This window comes from Lutjanus erythropterus, chromosome 17 (assembly GCF_056507025.1).
Source record: "Lutjanus erythropterus isolate fLutEry1 chromosome 17, fLutEry1.hap2, whole genome shotgun sequence".
Classification (NCBI taxonomy): domain Eukaryota; kingdom Metazoa; phylum Chordata; class Actinopteri; order Lutjaniformes; family Lutjanidae; genus Lutjanus; species Lutjanus erythropterus.
Window position 1 is genome coordinate 10921387 of NC_139333.1, and position 13525 is coordinate 10934911.

Sequence of the window (13525 nt, forward strand, 5' to 3'; positions counted from 1 at the left end):
CTTTAGAAAAAGTCCCCAAAAGACAAATTCAGTAGTCTTTATTTTAGGTATGTTGTATATCATCCTACCTTGATGACTTGAGGGTTGTTTATGTTGGTTATTCACTGCCAATTCTACCCTCCAATTAGCGATTTTGTCTCTAATGAGAACATAATAGCTTCCCTGCTATTGTTTTCAACCAATATATAACAGACAGGGAATTAAGCATTTTATCTCTGTGCCACGGCTGCTTTAGTTGCGGTACACTGTGTTGCCAGATTGGTCTGATGTTTTTGAGCCCAATAATTGCTGAAAATCCACCCAAATATTATCTATAAGAAACATTAATACAAATGAATTCATCAGCATTTGAACATTTTCCATTTCTCCCCCTGCCTTAAAAATAAAGAAGTAGTAATGGGGCAGCTCAAATAACAAAAATAATTGTTTTTATATAACTTAGTAAAGTGCAAATTGCCTTGACAGTATGCCAATTTAGAGTGTAGCCCTGACACACAGAGAGCAGAAGAGAGAAAAAATACACACAATTCCATGCTATCAAGAAGCAAAACAAATAATGATGTTGGAATTTTGCAAGCAAGTAGGTTTCTGTTAGAATGAAAATACAGATATGTGTGCATGTGTGTTTATAGGGTAAGCTGCGGGTGGGTGGTAACGATGGCAGTTTGTAGTTCCTCTCAGCAGAATGAATAAAAATGATGTCATATCAAAATTCTGCTGAGTGACTGAACGTGTTCACATAACTAAGAAATACAATTTTTGAATACATTCTCCATGCAGTGTGATTTGTATTATTATCACTATTTAAAAACCATCCCAACTCTTGGTAAACCAGCCCAAATCCTGTCCACTCGCCCAAGTCCATTTTACCCCGCACAAAGCCATCCAAAACTGCCCAGTTTGGCAACACTGGTGTATACTTCCCAAATGCTTGGTTACCTGGCAAAGAGGATAATACTGTAGGAGCAACTTCCAGCTCCAACCACAATAAAACAGCACTTAATTGGTGGCTGGTGGCACTTACGCTAACTGGAGTTACACTACATTAACATTTCAATATGAAATTGTTGCACGGTGTCAATATGGTCAGAACTATTCTACTCAGTCTTTGATGGGCTAGACGTCTATAAAACCTGCATTGAGAATCTATTTTACTCTGAAATACAAAGCTACCAAGAAATAAAATAATTTCATTAGAGTTAGAGTGATGTAGTGTAATAAATCATGTTTTACACACTTTTAAACACTACTAAGACTAAGAGCTAACCTGTTGCAATAGAGTTCACTATTTCATAGTTTCAGCTGAGGCAGGAGCGCTTATCTGCTGTATTTTATCAAACCCTGGCAGGTTTTTGTGCTTCTTGAGGTCATAATTGCAGTGATGCACCAGCTTACATTAGAAATTCAGCTGACTTGTGTATAATGAAAACAAGTGGACATGTCCACACACACAGTGTAATAAAGACAGTAACAGACACACAGATATTTCTGACCATCCCCAAGAAACAATCCCTTCCTGAAATCATATCGTCCTGTCGGAAAACTTAATTACACTCCCCAACACCAATGCTCCAGCTGCTCCAAGCGATGGCGCAGTCTGTCCTGACAGTGCTGATATGAGCAGCGCCCACTTGGATATAACATGACCAGTTCAATATCTCACTACAGAGGTCGTCATCATTTAAACTAGTGCAGACATACTGTGAAATGAATGCTGCTGTTGTTTGCTGAAAGGTGGCTAATGTCTGAGAGAAGAGGCAGGAAGTGTTGCTGGTGTCCCTTCCTGGCCAAATGTCACACCATTTCAAAAAGGTTTTTTGATTACCTGAAAACATATGCTTCACATTTTATTTCTCTTCAAATTTCTATTATGATGGAGCTGCAAAGTGGTAAACCAGTGATGCTAAAAGTTAACTGACAGCCATGAAACTAAGAACAAACGACTAAGTTCAAAAAGTAAACGCAAGAGCAACCTCAAAAATTAAACAGCTCTACAACTGTTTTCTAAGTTTTCTAAGTTAATACAGCCAGTCGTGAGTTTATTTAAAAAGCTGACCTACCTGTTGTAAACTGTCCCTTCATCTTCTGGAAGACAGGGTCCTGGGCTGTGGCCTGGGCCCGGCGTGCTAGCGACTCAGAGGCAGCGCTGGAGAACATTGTGGAAACATTGGAGACATTCTCCAAGCCGACACCAAAGGTGCTAACGAGCTTCTTGACAAAGTTCAGTGTGTGCGGTGTGATCTTGGCGTCAGACACAGCGCCACTTTTCTCAAAGGCCACAGAGTAGCATTTAGCCAGGCCTTGTTGGAGCTGCCTCAAGACCTGCAGAAAGAAAGGGAAGTAATAGAAACAGTGAGAAAATAAAATAAATATTAATTAGAGAATCCACTCTGTAACATTTCGTTTCAAAGTGTCTGTTCAGTGTGATTTCTGAAAAATGGACACACACAAAAGGAACAGACACGCTGACATTCCTTAAGGAACAAAGGTGCAGTGATGTGATGTCATACAGTAACCAAAGCAAGAGAGACAGGGAAGGTGATGATGGCATAGCATTCCTCTGCCCCTGCTTGCTCCGTGGAATGAAGCATAGAGCCTGCAGCTGCCGCCGTGTGCCCCAAACCATCACAGATAATCACACAGACACACACACACACCAACAAACTTCCGGCCCTAAATCCCTTGCCCCATCCTACACGCTTACTGCACCCATCCATCAACTGTCTCGGTCTCCTCTCCTCCTGCTGCCTCTTTCTCCCAGTCTTCCCCTCTGCCCACAGACCTGCTACCTTGCATGGCTGCTGCCTAGCATGGCTAAAACAATTTGCAATAGCACCGAGCTGAAGTCAGGTCTACGTCCTGCACTGACATCCACACAATTAGCTAGGGAGAAAAAAAGGCTGAATGGGTGATTTAAGTCGAGATGTGCTTCTACAAAAAGAATCAGAGAAAATACCAGCCAAGAAATAATTAAATTAAGGAGGAAATCTACTATCTGAAAAGTACATGAGTCTACTGCCAATTCTGCCTTGAACATAATCTACCATCAAAAGCTTTATGGCAACACTAGTTTAATCAGGGACGACATATTCACAGACAGGTCAGGACAACACGATAGACTAAACAGATGTGTCGGCCCACCAGAGAGACAAAATCTGCCAAACTGTGGTCATCTGGTTGACCAGGTGGCGTGATACACACATACACGAGATGAGCACTCCAACTTGCTTTCACACATATATAGAGGTGAATAAAGGTTTTTACAACCTGCTGTATTATTTTCTCACCATCTGATCCACTGAGAACACACATGAAACAAAGTCAGCCACACACAAAAAAAGCAGCACCTTTGTTCTTCTCACCTCTTCATGCCAGTTCTCCCTGAACCACACCATCTGGTCCACGATGCCCTCCAGGGACGAGAGCAAGGTGGGGTGCAGCTCCCGCTGCATGTGCATGATCCGGCTGCAGCGCCACATTGGGGCAGTGGCCCGGATAGGCCCCGGGTCGGAGCCCCCAGAGTGAGGCTGGGCTCCCACTGAACTGGGCTGCTGTTGTCCAGATGCATCTAAAGAAGAAGAGCGGATAGGAGGGGGCGAAGGATGAATGGTGGGGGGTGGTGGGCAACCGAAGGAAAATCAGAGGCAGAGAGGAAAAACGGGAAAGACAGATAATCAGAATTGGAAAAGCAAACAAGAGGAAAAAAACAAGTAGAGTCAGATTTAACAGCTTGTTATTACAAACAGTTTTTGGGGAAAAAAGTATTGTGTATTGTGATACAATACATTTTTTTGATTGCTGAATCTATATTTTATATATAAAAATAACCATAGTTCAGTCCATTAGCTTGATGCTAATGGACTGAAGGAAATGGAATGGAATTACCATGAATGTGTTAACAGAAATTAGCACTGTAACTGCTATAACATGATGTTAAAAGGATCCATTCAACTTCACGTTTATCATAATACAACAAATGTGCTCATCCTTTCAGAAAAACATCCTCTGCTCTGTGGACTCAAACAAATAGCTGCTGACTTCACAGTGCTAACTCAATCTTTTACTGTGGTTTCAACAGCCACACGGAGGAACTACAGAAAACTCAAAGGGTCAAAACCCAGTGGGTTTAAAACTACAGCCAGGGGCTCTATTAATCCTATTTTATTTATTATTTTCTCCTGGCACTAGCTAGATGTGCAGGAACAGCTAAATGTGGCAGTCTACTTCAAAAAGTTTTTTATTTACCACTTTTTCCAGGGTTTGGGAGACATGAATTATGTTATACGTAAGAGAAGTGTATGATTCTTGATATCTAATCACAATACTTAAGAATCACAATACATCAGATCCACCTAAGTACCGTAATAATATGGAAGCAGTAGATAAGCCCCTCCCAGCTCTGGGAAGTTATTGTTGCAGAGCACATTTTCTCTACCTATACCTCCCCTTTGCATTTACTGACTCAGCATGGTAGAAGTAGAAAAGAGCTTTTAACGTTCTGAGTGTGGTATAATGAGGCAATACAATACAGCCAGCCGTGTTTACTCACCACTTTTGTAGCGCTCCCTCTGCTCGATCTTGAGTGTCAGGTAAAGGGTGCGGATAGGGAAGTAGACAGCCTGGGGGTACACTCGTCCCACCTAGCAGATAAAAGAGGGTCACAGATTACATTTCAAAGACTCCCCCTCAGGACCACAAAAGAGAGAGTGAGAGGAGGCAGAGGAGGAGGAAATGGAGGGAGAGTGAGACAGAGAGATACTGTTTGTGTGTCATAGAAAGAGAGAGAGATCATACTGATACAGCCAGAGACCTCTGCTTGTAACAGAGGCAGTGTTTGAAGCTTTGAGTCAGGGGAGTTGGGGAAGTTAAAAACACATCATGGCTGAATTACAAAACTGAATGTGACTGATGATGAAATTGCCCTCAAGACTTTCAAAAAAAAGTCACTGACAACATTGGAAGGCTTAATGGCAGAAGTCAGGACATAAGAGATTTTAAGTTTTAAACACAGAGCAAATTCACCTCAAACTTGGTGGAGAAGGATGTCTTTGATAAGTGATGCAGCAGGTGAATTCAGTTTCTGCCTTTGGTGTATAATTTATATATCTGTTTCCGGTTCACAGTTCATTCAGAAGATAGGATACATCGCTTGTAGTTTAGCATCCAAGCTGCATAATTTTCTGAAATCAATATTCTGTATTCACTGAAAATACCTGCTACTAAACCAAGAAATTAACTAAAAACCCACGCTTCAGAAAAAGTTTGCAAGCTACTCGCTTGCAGATATTTTTCTTTCAGTTTTTACTTTACTCAGAAAGGGCATATTCGTCTATGGTAGGTTTCTTTCATTTATCATCCATTCATGTAGTCCTACAACCTCAGAAGGCAATATGGAAAGCGTCTGTGCAAATGCACACTGTTTAACACCTTATATAAAAGTCTTGAATATGCAGTCAAAGCTCTGAACAAATTCTCAAACGCCTCCTTTGAGTGGTGACAATACCAATTCCACGTTTGTCACCAAATGCCACTCTAATACATGAGAGGGCGACCACTGCGACACATCTTGGCTATCGCTGTGACTGTACAAAGCGAGTGCCTAAAGGTAGAACATGAGCTGTGACAAAGCTTGCTAAAATTCTACAGAGGCGAGAATAGAGATCTGTCATGTTTTTAAAGTACAAGCAGAGGTAAAACAATCGCTGTCTTGTTCTTTTTTGAATATGTTCAATGGTGGGGATCTTAAAATAAGGTTCATTTTTGTAAACATCCATATAATCAGAGTAACATTCTATATATAAAGAAATGAGAGATTATAATCGACATATTATATATTCTTATTATGCTTATTTTTAGAATCATGTCTAAATAAGTGATTAAGAAAATATGGCAACTTGGAAGTTTGTAATGTGTGGGATTGTCTGAGCACTCAGGTTCCTCTATGGCAAGGTTAAAAAATATTGATAATAAGATTATATAAATACAAAATGTGTGGGCTGCATCACTTCCAAATGTTTTCCGTGTTTTTGTATAATGTTAGTGCTGTGTTTCAGCTGGCCCATGTCACATGCTTGTGAAAACCAGTGAAACGTGAGACAGACACACTTCCACATCAAGCTTGTGAGAGAATGGCAGAAAGGAAACGTAGCGTAATTGTACTCTTTACCTGTAGATAAAAAAACAAAAAAACAGCAAGGTGCACTATTTGTGACAAGGAAGTGCCACACAGCAGCAACACAAGTAACATCTTCATTTATTAACTTAATTTACTTTATTTCGTTTTAATCACAGTATTCTGTAAAATAGTGTTTTTTACACTTTTTAGCACAAACATTCAAATTTAATGGTATAAATTAGTTATTATTAGCCAGTATTTTTTCCTTGAATTTCTAGGTGGGAGAGATCTGTGAGCCTGGCTTAAGGCCCACTGGATATTGGTGGAGGACCAAACCACAAGGTTCTCTCAGGTCTCGGAGCACAATTTCATAGGCTGCAATTACATAGCTACTTGATCCCTTCTAGCCCCTCTATACGCCTGCAGGGCAGAAAGGGATACCTCCACATCTCAACAATAAAACTGAGCTCAATATGAGTAAAAGTGGGTTGAGGATGGATGGATGGATGGATGGTGGTGCTGGTGGAGGGGGATAAAGCAGAGAGATAGAGAAACAAAGAGAAGAAGCTTTCTTTCACAATTTAGCCTAAGGCTAAATGGATTTTGGACCCTCTAAGCTCACTGTCTCTATCCAAATACCTCTGACATCTAGCCCAAGCCTTCAGAGGGATTCTCAAAATACACAAATCAAGATTACACAAAAACTAGCTCAAGTTTAAAGCTTCCAGTGAGAATGGGTTGGCCCACGGCAAACTAGAACATACTGTAGTTCTGCTTAGACTGGACTACTAAAAGAGCCGCTCCAGATGCCAGAAGGTCTCAAATTCTTCAAGAGACTCAGCTCCCTCGATCCTTGTAACTCTACATGGTCGGGCAGTCAGCGGTGAAGTGCTGTAAAGACAGCACCAAGGCAGGGGAGACAGATAGGATTAACTACATGCTGAAAGCTGCTGCTCCAGGTCAAAGCTTGGACAGCCTGGAGACGATACAAAAGGGAAGAATGAAAACTATCATTACATTGAACTACATCTAAGAAAACACTTCGTACTTCCTCAGTGGGGAGGTAATTTTGCTTCAGCCACCACCAAAATCCTTTAACTGCTCTTTTGCGGCTAAAGTGCAGGCATCTTTACAATGCTTCCAAGTACAAAAAGTCACAGCCTCGGTCATGAAAAACTTATTTGTCACCTCCTCCTGCAAATTTGCAGAAACGCACAGTATAGGGGTACCACGATTTTCAAAATTCACAATCCAACTTGACTTTTGTTTATAAGCTCACAATAATTTTGATTTGAACATTTTTTTCCAGCACTGACATCTATGCCGTATCAATTCTCAATTACTAAAGATCAACAGACCACTGGACTTATGCCCTGACAGCTATCACTTACCTTTACAACATTAGCATCCATACTAAGGCCATAGGGTCAAATTTAAATAACTTATTTAATGCAAAAAAAACAAACTTATTTCATTTATTTCATTTTTCTGTCTGAGTTTTAAGAGCTTTTTTCATCAGGCATGTTCCAGACGCATGCAAGAATGTGGGGGTGAGGAGGAAAAAAAATTATTAGGAGCATCACAGATTGTTCTTTTTATTTCGATTTCAGTCTCTCAATTTCAAAATCAAAAATCAAAGTCAGAATTGGTGCATTTCCAGGTATTTTTAGACTCCATGTCATAGTCATCAGTGCTAAAAAAAGTTTAAAGTGAAAAATTTAATCGAATTGTGACTTTAAAATCGAAAAACAAATCCTATCATGGATTTAGAAAATAAAAATGCCCCTAATTTTGATGCATTATTGGCTCATTTCAGTCTATTTTTTAATTTAAATTTGAAATTGTGACAACAAGATACTATGCATATCAAGAAGTCAAGTGAATACATTTATGGAAAGATTTTGTAAGTTGAATGCAGGCACATTTGCAATACTGAATTCTGCAAATGTTTACACACTGCCCTCCTGTAATTTCTCAATTTTACAAATTGCAAATAAAGTAAATGTAATTTTCTCCTTTTCGCAGAGCTCAAAAACAGAGAGAAGAAAGAGCTACAGTCAGAAGTAACGGGAAAAGGGAGTTCTAAGAGGCAGCTAACAGCAGCATTAAAGATGAAAGAGGAAGGAAGGCAGAGAGGAAGAGGAGGAACCAGAGATCAGCCCACTAATGGGAAGATAAGAAATGTCATATTTTGGCGAAGCTGAGGTGGGCTGAGGGGAAGAGGGCGAATGGTAGACAAGGAGGAGGCAGCGCGAGGGTGGGAGAGCGCGTGTGGGGAGAGGTGTTGAGATTCTCTGTTAACTTCTGATTCATCTTCCCGCCTGCCCCCAGGCACTCTTCTCCTCACCTTCATCAATATTTCAACATACGTTTTTTAAACATCCCGCCGCCGCAGAGAAACTCTAAATAATTCAGGCGAGCGGCAGAGACAAAGCCTGCCATGCATTAAAATGTGGTTTTCTTTTTACATAAAAAAAGAGGATGAAGAATAGGGTGCCAACCTTTTACCCTTCAGTCATTACAGGGTGACATAGCAGAACAAAGGGAGGTCTAAATCTCATCTCTGTAGATATAAAATCTCTGGTCACCCACTGACATCCATTCAAATATATGCTGATTTAAGTGACTCAACTGTAACCATGAGGTCACAACTTCGAACCTTGTAACAAGCATGTGTCTTGCACAAGTGTCCTCCAGATAAGACGAAACACCTACAAAGCTAAATGCGATATATAAAAATCCAAGTTAAAAACAAAAATACAAATGATTCAGTGTGTTTCTGCTGCTGTGTTCATTTATTTAACCGCTAACTTGCATTAAGCAAGCTTGTTAATGAGCTGAACAAACAACGATCAGTATGATGTCTCCTCTTTTTCTCCACGATACAAAGTAGAGAGAATTACCAAAGTCATCATCACTTCATCACACACACTTTCTCTGTCTTTCCATGATACTGCATCTATCTTTTATACTACCCACTTGTATTTTAAAACCCTGTCTCTTCCCTCTTCTCTCTTTATCCTCCACTTTCTCACATACTCTCTATACAATATTCCTGCTCTGCTGAGAGGATGGCTGTTTGTTATAGCAGACTACTCTTTGAAGATCGCCCTCTTCAAATTGTGCGGAAATAATACTCCATTAAGCAAAGCAAATTAGTCCTCGCTTTAATTACTAGCTCTGTTCCCGCAGTGCGGATGCGTACGATATTAACTTTATAATCATTTCTTGAACAAATAATTTAAAAACCAATTCACCAGGGACCGGTGAAAGCCAGTAAATTGCTGTAAAAGGGACAGTGAAAGAATCTGAATGCTTAATTTGGTAAATAGAAAGCAGGAGAGAGGCCACTTTGGCGTGAATGCAGTTAATTTATCTTGATTAGAAAGACGTGCATGAGCACTAGTGCTAACACACCAACCAGATGTGCTGCCCCAAATGGATGAAAGAAGCCAAGAGGGATAAAATATGAAAGATAGATGGGCGGAGTAGACATCCAGACATGACACTGGAGAAGCCGTAATGAAAAAGCAACAAGGGGAGGGAAGAAATCATTTTAAAACTAGAATAAATACTAAAAATATCTGACATAGCTTTCACTGATAAAAAGCTGATAACAGCGGATTTTAGCTTAAGCTCAATGGGAATCTAAATCTGGCTGAAAAGGCCTTACCTGGCTAATTAGGTTGAGCAGAGGTTTGCCTTCTGAACCAACAAGGCAGGTCAGAAGCTGCGGTATCCATGCCAACCACTGGATGGGCGGGACTCCAATGCAGTACTTGTCCACAGCATCGGCCAGAGTGTTCTTGTCATCAAAGCTGAGTAGCCACAACACCTACAGATGAAAAAAAATGTGAGAGGTGGGGTGGAAAGTGAAGACAAGATGAGAGACAAGTAGGGAAAGCAAGGAAGAAAACCAGAAAAATTAAATGCAAAAGTTTAGTTATTTTGCCAAGGTAGTCTCATTAAAGGGATAGTTCATCTTATTTGAAGTGGGGGTGCATTATGTTTACCATTAAATAAACCGAAATCAGTCATTTTACCTCACAGAACACAGGAGCTGCTGATCTACCACGGCCTTAATCTGTTAGTTTGCTTGTGTTACTGTGACTTAAGTGTGTTAAAGGGTTAGTTCAAATTCATTGAAGTCACACAATAATATAAACAAACTAACAGATCGAGGCAGCAGTAGACCAGCAAATCCCAAGATCTGGGAGGTAAAATTACTAATTTCACCTGTGGACTTTGGTTGGTTTGGAGCGAGTGATATGTGGGTTATATTACTGTAGTTTGTGGTTGTCTGACGGCAGAAGGGCAGCAGTGAAAACATTCTCAATACAGCATACACACTGATATTGATTTTTTAGGTGGACTGTTTTAAAGTGGCAAAAATACCTTTTGTTGCTGACCCCACCCACAGCAGTTCATTGTTTAGCTTCTGTGCTGATGTTCCCCTCTGTTTCTCTTAACTGGGGCAAGCCAACTGGCATCTACTGTAGCTAATACACTGACTACTGATAAGAGCCTCATTCAACCCCACTTAAAATAATCCTAACTATCCCTTTAAAATGTTCTGTTCACAATAATGTAGCTACTGAGACACCAAGTAGCAAGAGCAAGAGGTATGGTCTCTATCATTAATCAGACCATTGCTGCCTCCCTGGCACTGTTCACAGCAGGGGCAATGAACGAGTACATCTTGGCAATCCTTGATATGATCAAAGCCGAGCCAGTGTGGAGGTGATCTCACCTCCCCTGGTGTGCTTGTGTGTGCATCTACATTATGATGAAGACATTAACCCCACTCAACCCCCCCAGGCGCTCTTCAGTGAGCCAACCTCAGTACACAGATTGTGTATAATTACTGATAATGACTGGTCATCTCACTTCACCCATCAGGATGAAGCACTGCCAACCCAGCTTGGCAGCACAATACCAGGGGGGGGTCACCAGGAAAACATCTAATTGGAATGAGAAGCTGGTAGCAGCCATTATTAGAACAGATAATGATAGTAATGCCCAATGCTAACAGTGGATGTGGCAAGACCATATTTATTATTTATCAAGCCTGACAGTGAGGGTGAGGATGACTCTCCTGTGGCTCTTTGAAAGCAGGGAGCCAGCAGGCAGTTTAGTAAAGTTTTCACAATCTTCTTCCTGCAAATCATTAATAAATAATAGAAAAAAGACCCAGTTTTTGTTTTTAATGATGCAAAAACTAACTAAAAATTTGCCTAAATCTGTCATAATTTTCTTGTATTTTGTTCTATGATCATCTGATTTTATGTTTCTGCTTTTTCTGTTATGGAGAACCAGCTAACCTAAGTACAGCGGCAGAGCACAGCAGGTCTCAGTGCTTTACCCATTATGAGAGCATACAGAGGTCCTGCTGTGCTAATCTCTGGAGGAGCTGTATTGAATGAGTTGGTGTGTGTCTATGTAAGAAGGTGGGATGCTTGTTAGCAAGGAGTCCATTTCTTTACCTCCCACACAGGGTTTACTCAACTGGTAAGTATGGCAGCATAGGTCTGACTGTTGGAGAAAGGGCTGCTCCATGTAGAAGGTCATGAGATTGGAGTGTCAGGGGAGGCCATTAGTCTGTTAACCCCCTGTGCCAGAGGATGGCCTTCACACCAACATCGATCTACCGTGGGAACCCATCCACACGTCTACCACTGGACTATAATCGATCAAATTACTACACTCTGCTTGTAACTGTGGCAGAGTCTGAGAAGAGGGGGGAAAAGGAATGCCTTTATTCTCATCAGCACCAATAATATATGGGCTTCATGGGGTCAGTAAAGTAGGGAATTAAAACTGACCCCATCTAGAAAATAGCACAGTTGTGGTTGCTGACATGCTTGTTTCAATGCAAACGGACAACCACTGAGGACAGAAGATTAACAAACAACAGTGCCTTCCACACTTGAGCATGGATGATCACTAGGACTTGGCTGATCAGTACAAAGATTCAATCCTTTATTTTTTTTTCAATTTTGCACCACACAAACTCCTGTATTAGCCTACCAGTAAGATTTTTTAACCTTTTTTAAAACTTTTTACCAGTAAGACTTGCATTCAAATGTATTTCTTCATTATCCGTGATGTGAAAACATCAGACATCCACACAGTCAAACAGCATAAATGTGCACATCCTCCTGCTCATAGTTCAGGTATAAAATCCTAGAGCACCAGAGCATGTCTCCTCTCTGTCAGCTACTACAGTTTATCACTTGTGCTCAGCTTCTACGATATTTTTCTGTGTCCGTCACAGTTGTGGTTTGTGGTTATTTAGAGACTCAATTGGTAAAGTTTACAGCCTGACATGCTGTCACATTGCTCTGTGTGCAATACACAGCTAAACAACAAAAGCCAAAACTTGTTTACAGGCCACTCATTTCACCTTCTCATATCAGTTAATCACCAGCACTTGCCGTGAAGTGGATTTTTTTATTAAGTGCACCAGCTAATATAAAAGTGTATAAATGACTATTCCCCTTATTTAGACTTCCTCAGAATCCCTGTGCATTTTGCAAGCCTCTATCTGTTTTATCCCATTACTGTAATGTACACTGACACAACAAAAAAAGACAAAGACTGCTTGAATTGGAGAATCTCAGTTGACTGATGATCGAACTCATCCACTTTCAGTTGGCAGCACTAATAATCACACAAAAGGCCTCCTTCCCACTTCTGTACTCACTTTTGCAAGGTATTTGCGGGACTTGCTCTCATTTTGGTGGCGGCAGGCATGGAGGTAGCAGGTAATGGCAGAGACTCCCAAGTGGAGCTGGCGGTCCTTAACGAAGATGTTCTCTAGGTAGTCACCCCACATGGCCCAGGCCTTTACCAGGACATCATGCATCTGTACCGCTGCTGAAAAGGCCTTATTTGCTTCCTCTGATCTGAGGACAAGAAAGGAGGGAAGATGAACAGCATTATAGATTGAGGGACAGACTGAGGGTAACCCAGAGTTGTCAAGGACAAGTGAGCAAAGGGAGGTAAGCTGGAGGGGAAGGCGAGGAAGGAGGACCAAGTGAAAAAAAGAGATATAAAATATGGAGGGACACTGAAGAGAGAGGAGGGCAGTTGAAAGAGATGGATGCAATACTTGCAGAGGGCGGTGGGGGGGTTGAAAAGGAGAAAGATAGAGTGTGAGACAGATTATGATGATCATATTCTGAATTATGTACTACACATCAATAAGCACCATATTTCATTTGCTGTAATCTTCAAGGCCTTTCCCCTGGGCATTACAGAGTAAGCATTTAACCCAGCATGAATTAATGTCACCAAGGGTTCAGGCTTTTTGCTATATTGTAATATGAGTTGAAACCAACCCTATCATACTGTGTGAATCAATCCATTTAATACTGAGTGACATATGAGCTTAACATCCTCCTATTTTAT

The 13525-nt window shown here is 40.9% G+C and overlaps 1 protein-coding gene across 2 annotated transcripts in view; it reads right to left on the reverse strand.

The window, feature by feature from the left end:
* trrap (transformation/transcription domain-associated protein) overlaps nt 1-13525 on the reverse strand; it is a 94658-nt gene that overhangs the window by 16058 nt on the left and 65075 nt on the right. For both annotated transcript variants that reach the window (XM_084741523.1, XM_084741522.1), the window contains 5 exons: nt 12819-13020; nt 9789-9950; nt 4550-4640; nt 3363-3568; nt 2061-2322 (listed from right to left, as the gene is read on the reverse strand). In XM_084741523.1, the coding sequence (XP_084597649.1) occupies nt 2061-2322; nt 3363-3568; nt 4550-4640; nt 9789-9950; nt 12819-13020 (923 nt within the window). The remainder of the gene's footprint in view (nt 1-2060; nt 2323-3362; nt 3569-4549; nt 4641-9788; nt 9951-12818; nt 13021-13525) is intronic.